Source organism: Protomyctophum bolini, assembly GCF_963924005.1.
Source record: "Protomyctophum bolini genome assembly, chromosome: 23".
Classification (NCBI taxonomy): Eukaryota; Metazoa; Chordata; class Actinopteri; order Myctophiformes; family Myctophidae; genus Protomyctophum; species Protomyctophum bolini.
The window spans coordinates 29,203,271-29,213,270 of NC_137884.1; the positions used below are offsets into that span (position 1 = coordinate 29,203,271).

At 44.1% G+C, this 10,000-nt stretch overlaps 1 protein-coding gene across 1 annotated transcript in view; it reads left to right on the forward strand.

Annotated features, from left to right (window-relative positions):
• Positions 1-10,000, forward strand: part of LOC308311030 (thyrotropin-releasing hormone-degrading ectoenzyme-like) — a gene marked incomplete at both ends in the record, with an annotated part of 87,326 nt that overhangs the window by 27,066 nt on the left and 50,260 nt on the right. Inside the window, one exon of the mRNA XM_080757527.1 lies at positions 6,433-6,570. Within this exon, the coding sequence (XP_080613653.1) occupies positions 6,433-6,570 (138 nt within the window). The remainder of the gene's footprint in view (positions 1-6,432; positions 6,571-10,000) is intronic.

Sequence of the window (10,000 nt, forward strand, 5' to 3'; positions counted from 1 at the left end):
AACGCAGCCGCGCAGTCAGACGGTCAGACACACATCGGCACTTTGTCAACGCAGCCGCGCAGTCAGACGGTCAGACGGTCAGACACACATCGGCACTTTCACCACGCTTTCTTAGGCGTTGTGAAAACAGGCACTGTCGGGTTAGAAGTAGAACCCGGGGTCCATTCTGACAGAACATGTGGATTGGTCATATTTTAGGGTCATCTGAAGAGGTCTAGTTTTAGTCGACTAAAACTAAGACTAAGGGCTGTATTTTGCGTGTCTTAAGTACCAGGTCTTATTCCCTATAACTTGAGTAAACTAAAGACCTGGAGGCGTGATCAATGCCATTTGGCTATTCTGAGTGGCCAAAGAGCATTGATCACGCCTCCAGGTCTTTAGTTTACTCAAGTTATAGGGAATAAGACCTGGTGCTTAAGACACGCAAAATACAGCCCTAAATATACAATTGACGAGAGAGAGAGAGAGAGAGAGAGAGAGAGAGAGAGAGAGAGAGGGAGAGAGAGGGAGAGGGAGAGGGAGAGGGAGAGGGAGAGAGGGAGAGACAGAGAGAGATCCATTAGACTGGAGAGGGAGAGAGGAGGAGAGGAGGGGGTTTGATTGAGTTGCTCAGAGCATCAATAACCTGAGGGATCATATTTTCCCGTTTTTTGTCATAAATAAAGGTGACCTGCGTGTGACTGACGTGACCTGTAGGGGGAGTTAGAGAGGGCCTGTGTGCATATTGCATAATTATATGCAAATGTTGACACGGGCGATCTCCATGTGCTGACGGTTGTTTACCAGCTTTGCTACAGTGTGTGTCTGGAGAGTTAATTACGTTCATAGTACTAAAATAATGAACAATATTTAAAAATACATATGGTTGCTGTCGGGCAGAAACCTCCAATAAATGTGGGCCACCCCTGTTTTGTACTTTTTGTGGATCAACCACATCTGACTCATAAACAAAACAAGTGTGTTACACATAGTGTTATTTTCTGTAAAAAAAAGTTACAACGTTTCGAATCAATTTGGAAATCTTACCTTTCACGAAAATGTATATTTGAAAAAAAAGTAAACACTGATGACATTTGCAACCACCCACTAGTACACTGTAAATCCCTGGAACATGTGACACGTTTAAACCTAAACACCATGTGTGTAATAATAAAATGCCAAGTGTTTATTAATATTCATACAATACAGTAGAACACGAGTTCACTCAAACACCTCACGAGAACACCTATAGCGTTCAAATTCTAAACACCTATATATAATATGACTGACTTTGATTGTAAAAACTAAACACGTTTATGTGTTTAAAAAGTGTTACGGGCGATTAAACATGTTCTTCTGTTTATAATCTAAACACTGTGACACGTTTAAAAAGTGTTACAAATAAGTGTTTAATACTGTTTATAACTTAAACGCTTGGGTTTAGTACATCTACGAGCTCACAACGATGTCACAACACGACTTGAATTAACGCGTTCTGACCTGAGATTAGATTCTAATAAATGTTCTTCTACATCCTGACAGTTTTCATTCTGACCTGAGATCAGATTCTATAAAATGTCTTCTACATCCTGACAGTTTTCATTCTGACCTGAGATCAGATTCTAATAAATGTTCTTCTACATCCTGACAGTTTTCATTCTGACCTGAGATCAGATTCTATAAAATGTCTTCTACATCCTGACAGTTTTCTGAAAAAGCTATGTTTCTATATGTCAGCCGTTCTTCGGTTTTTTCAAAAAATAGCAGACCTACAAGCTCGTAGCGCGCCACTCGGTGGCGCGCTACGAGCTTGTAGATCTGCTATTTTTCAATAGCTAAAAAGCATAACACAATGCTAACACCCAAAAGGGGTTCCTGCCCCCAAAATGAATTAAAAGACAACCTACTCTCGATGCAAGGTAATATAATCCACGTTGTTCCTCTTCAGAAAGATTATGAATCTGTTGAACCTTTTTTTTTTCCTCTGGTGTTTTGCGAGAGCTCAAGAAACGCTCCTTATAGACGCTTCAACAGTAGAAAGAAACGAGAGAAAGTGCTGACTTTCCGTCTCTGCGTCGTCCCGTGAATAAAACCCACGGCGAGCTGAAAAGCTCAGCACTTTGTTCGCCCGAAACTCCCCAAATCAAATGCTTTTGTTTTTTACGGTTGGTTCAAGTCAAGGTTATGATTCGTATATTATTTTAGTTATTCTTTTCTCGCGCGTCGTCATGTGCTACTTTAGCACTGTGCGTCATGTGACATCATTTCCATGTAATCAGTCAAATATACAGTTCACTCGTCTGCCCTATCCACACTTTTCCTGGGCTGTGTGTGCTCCAGTTCCTGTTGATTTCATTGGATATCATTGGTCATCTGACCAGTTTCATTGGCTTTCATTGGATCAAATCGACAGGAACTGGAGCACACACAGCCCAGGAAAAGTGTGGATACGAATGTGGTGAAACTACGGGGGTGGAAAATGACCGATATAGTGTTGTCAGAATCAGTCAGAATAGCTCATATAGCGAGGATTCACTGACGCTTCCTCTGACAAGAACAAACGAAATTTGATTTGCAATTCAGCTAAAGTGCATTTAAAAATTCAAATTCCGCATTGGCTATAAGATCCTTCTCCATACTTTCAAGGCCATCCATGACCTCCCCCCCCATCCCCCCCTCCCCCTCCCTTTAGCTGTCTGACCTTGTCCATGTCGACATTCCCACCCGGTCTCTTCGGTCTGCCTCCTCCGTCAAACTGAAAGTCCTCCCAGCCCGTCTGTCTCTCCACCATGGAGGTCAAGAGCTTTCAGCCGCTCTGCCCCTCACCTCTGGAACCCGACAATATGTGGGAGAAACAGGTAAAACAATAGGGGTACTAGGCTGGGACGACACAGATACAATATTAAACGATGCCAAAAAGACAACCACAAGATTTGTGCAACATTTCATGGCTCACGGCATTGAAGCTCTAAAATGCGCTGCAGGACTTCAACACAATCCTAACTGGACAGTTTTAGGACAAAGACGTTTTAATGAAAAACAGTGGATTATAGGAACCTCAACACGGATTTTCCTGGAGGCTTAAACATGCCTAAAATCAGATCTTGAAACACAACAAAAACTTAAACTCAGGATTAAACTGGAGAAATCTAAAAGTGATTGGATCAGACTTCCTTCGGATACTTGGCGAATGCATTTATTCCTTGCATTGTGCCTACACATGTTGCGACCTTGTGTAGGCACAGTGCACTGAAGTCTTTTAATCCCCCCCCCCTGACATCAGAAACATGGACTCTTATCACCATATTCCAAACTCACCTCAAAAACCCACCTGTTCAGGCAGGCCTATGACTCTGTGTGACCTCTGTGTCAATTCTGCTGCAAGCTGTGTTTTGTTCTGCTTTTAAACTGTGTTCTTTTTTTTTTTTAAATCTTTATCCCACGATTTTGTAACCCAGTTTTCTTTTCACCCAGTGCCAATTATCTAATGTAATCCTGGGCGCTACACTTCCTCTGCCAACCTGGGGGGGCAGCGGACTGACCTCATGCCTCCTTCTATGCATGAGGAGTCCAAGCTGCTTCTTTTCACCTGACAGAGGGGAATTTCCCCGGCCGGACGTAGCGCGTGGAAGGGACACGTTATTCCGACCAGTTCCTTTCCCCTCCATCAGGCGCCCCGGCTGGCCAGGGGGAGGTAGTTTTAGAGACCAGGATTACGGCATGTTTTTGTGAGGGTATCTACCCTAGGGGACACGGGGAGAACATGCAAACTCCACACAGAAAGGCCCTTTCGCCAACCCCCGCCTCGGGTATGGGCACTGATGACGCGGAGGAGGAAACACGCCACCAGTGCCCACAGCATCCCCAGCGGGAATCGAACCCAGGACCTTCTAGCTGTGAGGCAACAGCACTACCAACTGTGCCACCGTGCCCCTAAACTGTGTTCTTGTACCGTTTTTTTTTACCTGTACGGCGACCTTGAGTGCCCTGAAAGGCGCCTTATAAATACAATGTATTATTATTATTATTATTATTATTATTATTATATTGCACAGTAAGTCCCTTTAGTTCATAAAGTGTCAGAGTTTAAAGCTATGACTGCTCTGGGGTAAAAAAAAAACAACTATTTTTCAGTCTGTTCGTCCTTGCAATTAATGACCTTACAGCGCCTCCCTGAGGGCATAAGTTACAGCAGGTGATGACCTGGGTGGGATGAATCCTTGAGGATGCTGGTGCCTCTCCTGCTACAGATGGAAGGGGACATGTCATGGTCCTCTGGGCTCTGTAGAGATGGAAGGGGACATGTCATGATCCTCTGGGCTCTGTAGAGATGGAAGGGGACATGTCATGATCCTCTGGGCTCTGTAGACGTCCTCTAGAGATGGAGGGGGACATGTCATGATCCTCTGGGTCCTCTAGAGGTCCTCTAGAGATCGAGGGGACATGTCATGGTCCTCTGGGTCCTCTAGAGGTCCTCTAGAGATGGAGGGGGACATGTCATGGTCCTCTGGGTCCTCTAGAGATGGAAGGGGACATGTCATGGTCCTCTGGGTCCTCTAGAGATGGAAGGGGACATGTCATGGTCCTCTGGGTCCTCTAGAGATGGAAGGGGACATGTCATGGTCCTCTGGGTCCTCTAGAGATGGAGGGACATGTCATGGTCCTCTGGGCTCTGTAGATGTCCTCTAGAGATGGAAGGGGACATGTCATGGTCCTCTGGGTCCTCTAGAGATGGAAGGGGACATATCATGGTCCTCTAAGCTCTGTAGAGATGGAAGGGGACATGTCATGGTCCTCTGGGCTCTGTAGAGTTCCTCTAGAGATGGAAGAGGACATGTCATGGTCCTCTGGGTCCTCTAGAGATGGAAGGGGACATGTCATGGTCCTCTAAGCTCTGTAGAGATGGAAGGGGACATGTCATGGTCCTCTGGGCTCTGTAGATGTCCTCTAGAGATGGAAGAGGACATGTCATGGTCCTCTGGGTCCTCTAGAGATGGAAGGGGACATGTCATGGTCCTCTGGGCTCTGTAGATGTCCTCTAGAATTTGTAACACTTTTTAAACGTGTCACAGTGTTTAGATTATAAACAGAAGAACATGTTTAATCGCCTGTAACACTTTTTAAACACATAAACATGTTTAGTTTTTACAATCAAAGTCAGTCATATTATATATAGGTGTTTAGAATTCGAACGCTAGGTGTTCTCGTGAGGTGTTCTGAGTGAACTCGTGTTCTACTGTATTGTATGAATATTAATAAACACTTGGCATTTTATTATTACACACATGGTGTTTAGGTTTTAAACGCGTCACATGTTCCAGGGATTTACAGTGTATGTACATGAGTGGAAGACAAGAGAAGTGTGGTGTAAAGAGTGTGTGTGTGTGTGTGTGTGTGTGTGTGTGTGTGTGTGTGTGTGTGTGTGTGTGTGTGTGTGTGTGTGTGTGTGTGTGTGTGTGTGTGTGTGTGTGTGTGTGGGGGGGGGTGTTAATCACCTGACTAAGTGAGAAGTGTTTATTTCCTCTGCTAGTTTGGCGTATTACTGAAAGGTAGTATTTCATAGCCTGGATAATAACGAGACCGACCGAATCAGCCGCTGGCAAGAAAAAGAAGTGATTTGATTTGATTGATTTGATTCCAGTCTGGCTTATTAGGCCAGGCTATAAAGGCTGTCAGGCCGGTTTTAACCCATTCTGGGCGGGAACCCATTTTGGGTGTTGGCACTATGTTATGCTTTAGCTATTGAAAAATAGCAGATCTACAAGCTAAATCGAAGAGCGACTGACATTTTTTTAGAATCTGATCTCGGGTCAGAATGGGTTAATCAGACCAGTGTGTGTGTCCCAGTGGAAACCTCGTATGAATCTGATCTCAGGTCAGAATGGGTTAAAGGACGACAGTGATCTGCATTTTTGGGGGAAAGGGCCCCCGTTCCTCACTTGAGTGGCAGCGCCAGTGTTGTAGGGTATGTGCACATGCTTAAAGTGAACGGCACATCGAGTGGCAAAGCAACATGCAAAGTGAGTTTAACATTGTTTAACGTTGTTTAATGTTGTTTAATGCAATCAGACAGGACTTTTCTGTGTGAAGGTTTTTGCCACTCAGTGGGCGTTCCTGCATGCTTGCTCAGTTTTAATAAAGTAATTACTAATTAGTCAGGGTACTGAGGGCATTAGTCGGAGCTGAAGTCGGAGCTGACCACCGCTCCGGCGGTGAGGTGACCACCGCTCCGGTGGTGAGGTGACTACCACCGCTCCGGTGGTGAGCTGACCACCGCTCCGGTGGTGAGCTGACCACCGCTCCGGTGGTGAGCTGACCACCGCTCCGGTGGTGAGGTGACCACCGCTCCGGTGGTGAGGTGACCACCGCTCCGGTGGTGAGGTGACCACCGGATTTGATTAAATCGATATCAAGTCTGTAAACTGTATATTTACAACCTTCATGTCGTTTCAGGAGAAACAGCGCTTTCTGACTGACGTCCTCCACGAGGTGATGCTATTGGACGGCTTAAGCTCCTCCCACCCCATCTCCCAGGAAGTGGATCAGGCTGCTGACATTGACCGAGTGTTTGACTGGATCGCGTACAAGAAGGTACGCACACACACACACACACACACACACACACACACACACTCTCTACACACGGAAATCACACTACTAGCGGAGCCCAGGGGCCTTTAGTAAAGGAGACACCTGGTGGTCGGTGATGGTACTACAGCATAATTATGGCTGAAATACATTTGTAGTTCTCGGTCATCTAGACTTGGGTGCCGAGGCGCTCTCTAATAAATACAATGAATATTTTAGCATGATTAACTAGATGCTAATATGATATGTATTTTAGTCGCTTCGAAGTTCAGCGTGCTCAACTACAAACACGCCGTACAGTGTTTGAACTCTGTCGGGGGCAGATTGTATAAGCAACCCCGACACACACCATGGACAGCAGCTATAGGGACATTTACTTCAGCACCATGGACAGCAGCTATAGAGACAGTTACTTCAGCACCATGGACAGCAGCTATAGAGACAGTTACTTCAGCACCATGGACAGCAGCTATAGGGACATTTACTTCAGCACCATGGACAGCAGCTATAGAGACAGTTACTTCAGCACCATGGACAGCAGCTATAGAGACAGTTACTTCAGCACCATGGACAGCAGCTATAGAGTTACTTCAGCACCATGGACAGCAGCTATAGGGACATTTACTTCAGCACCATGGACAGCAGCTATAGAGACAGTTACTTCAGCACCATGGACAGCAGCTATAGAGACAGTTACTTCAGCACCATGGACAGCAGCTATAGAGACAGTTACTTCAGCACCATGGACAGCAGCTATAGAGTTACTTCAGCACCATGGACAGCAGCTATAGAGTTACTTCAGCACCATGGACAGCAGCTACAGGGCCAAACGCATTGGTTTCTGTGACTCTGCTGCTTCTGCATAGTATCCCATTTTGACCTGAGATCAGATTCTAAAAATGTTCTTCTACAATCCTTACAGTTTTCTGAAAAAGCTATGTTTCTATGTCAGTCGTTCTTCGACTTTTCAAAAAAATAGCAGACCTACAAGCTCGTAGCGCGCGCTATGAGCTTGTAGATCTGCTTTTTTAAATAGCTAAAGCGTAACATAATGCTAACACCAAAAGGGTTTCCTGCCTAAAATGTGTTCTATCATAAGTACAAACTATGTACTTTAAAAAAAAAATGTACAAAATGTATACTTCCAGTTTTCCACCACTGTTCATAATACATTTACTTCGTAATATTATTTTTTTTAAACTTAAAAATTGCACTTTAAATCAAGTGTACAATTTCAAAGGCCGCCTAGCTGCATCAGTGAATACAACTTTGTTGCTTTAGTGCAGGTGAAATGAATAAGTTGAATGTACTATTATCTGTGCTAGATGCTTTCTGCTTGAATCTGCAATCTGTGCTCTTGGCCGCGATCTAAAAAATAATTTAATTTCAATTGAAAAACACCTTTTGGATCTTTAGCCAGCGAGCGGACTCTTTTCTATCGCGTATTGTGTGTTTCTGCTCAGCACCAAGGCAGGGAGTACTTTCTGCTTGTTAATCCATTTTCGGCGGGAACCCCTTTTGGCGTTTGAAGCATTATGCTATACCTTAGCTATTTTTTTAAAATCGTGAAAATGTGGCGCAAATCCTTGAACATATATTCTTTCAGAGCGATTGTTTTTAAGTAAGGAAAAGGAAAGGTACTATGTTTACCCAGCGTAACTGGACTAAAGGTACTATGTTTACCCAGGGTAACTGGACTAAGGAAAGGAAAGGTACTATGTTTACCCAGGGTAACTGGACTAAGGAAAGGAAAGGTACTATGTTTACCCAGGGTAACTGGACTAAGGAAAGGAAAGGTACTATGTTTACCCAGGGTAACTTGACTAAGGAAAGGAAAGGTACCATGTTTACCCAGGGTAACTGGACTAAGGAAAGGAAAGGTACTATGTTTACCCAGGGTAACTGGACTAAGGAAAGGAAAGGTACTATGTTTACCCAGGGTAACTGGACTAAGGAAAGGAAAGGTACTATGTTTACCCAGGGTAACTGGACTAAGGAAAGGAAAGGTACTATGTTTACCCAGGGTAACTGGACTAAGCTCAAGAACTTGTTTACAGCCAGGCCCTGCTCATAGAACATTTCATGGTAGGGGTTCAATACCTTGCTCAAAGGGCACTTCAGCGGTGGTCATTTTAACGTGCCGGTCCGGGGATACGAACTATAGCGACCTTCCGATATCAAGACCGCTCCGCAAACCGTTTGACTTGGAGTTATTATAGGCTGCTTTCTTCCGTCAAATCTCTTTGATTTGTAGATCAGCTATTTGTCGAATGCCCCCCCCCCCCCTCCCCCCCAGAATAGGCATGCTGTGGTCGGTTAAATAGGGTGTTCATTTATGGAAAACAGATCAAATCTGAAGTGACAATAATTTATGTTTCATTTACAAAGCAATCGCGACTCGGGATGTGTGAACAATTTGGCCAACGAATTTACACACTTTATTCAGTGTCCAGATTGTTTTCTGTTTGCGGCAGGGGGGTAATAGCATGCCAATTATTATTATTAATTATTTAGTGTCCAGGTTGTTTTCCGTTTGCAGGCAGTGGGGTAATAGCGTGCTTACTCTAGGCTACTAATTAAAGCGCTGTTGAAATATACTTTGGTCATTTTAGGCTGAGGCTGACAATTAGCCCAAAATTATTCTTCAGCCGACATTATAAAAAATCTCTGAGGGGATTTTAAAGACATTATAAAAGGCTCTTACTTATGCCTGAGGGGATATCAGAGACATTATAAAAGGTTCTAACTCATCCCTAAGGGGATATGACTTCTCTGCTTTCCGATTCTCATGCTCATTAAAATATCTTCATTTGCAGAGGTGGAAAGTGACTATAAGTATAATTTACATGTAACATCCATATTCTTTATGGATATTGAGGAGAACATTCGCTAAAAAAAAAATGCAGATCTACAAGCTCACAAGATATCTGGTGGAGAGGGAGAAAAAAAACAGTCTAAGTACAACTCAGGTCCGTTTGCTAGCTTAACACATTTTTGTCGGGAACCCCTTTTGGTGTTGGCATCATGTCATGCTTTAGCTATTGAAAAACAGCAGATCTACAAGCTCATAGCGCGCCACCGAGTGGCGCGCTACGAGCTTGTGGGTCTGCTATTTTTGACTGACATAGAAACATAGCTTTTTCAGAAAACTGTCGGGATGTCGAAGACACTTTTAGAATCTGATCTCAGGTCAGAATGGGTTAAGTGTTATTACTTGTAGTAAGTCAATTAAGACATCAAAGGGGTCTTCATCTTCAGCCCCCTTGCCATTTCACCCATCTGTATAAGAGTGACCTATCCGGACCATACATTATTAAGCATGTCCTTCCTCTTCCTTGATGTTTAGCTTCGTGAGAATTGCCTTTTCCAGACTCTCCTGCACTCGAATACAGCATTATATGTTGAAAGAATTGCCCTCCGTGTAGAAATCCAT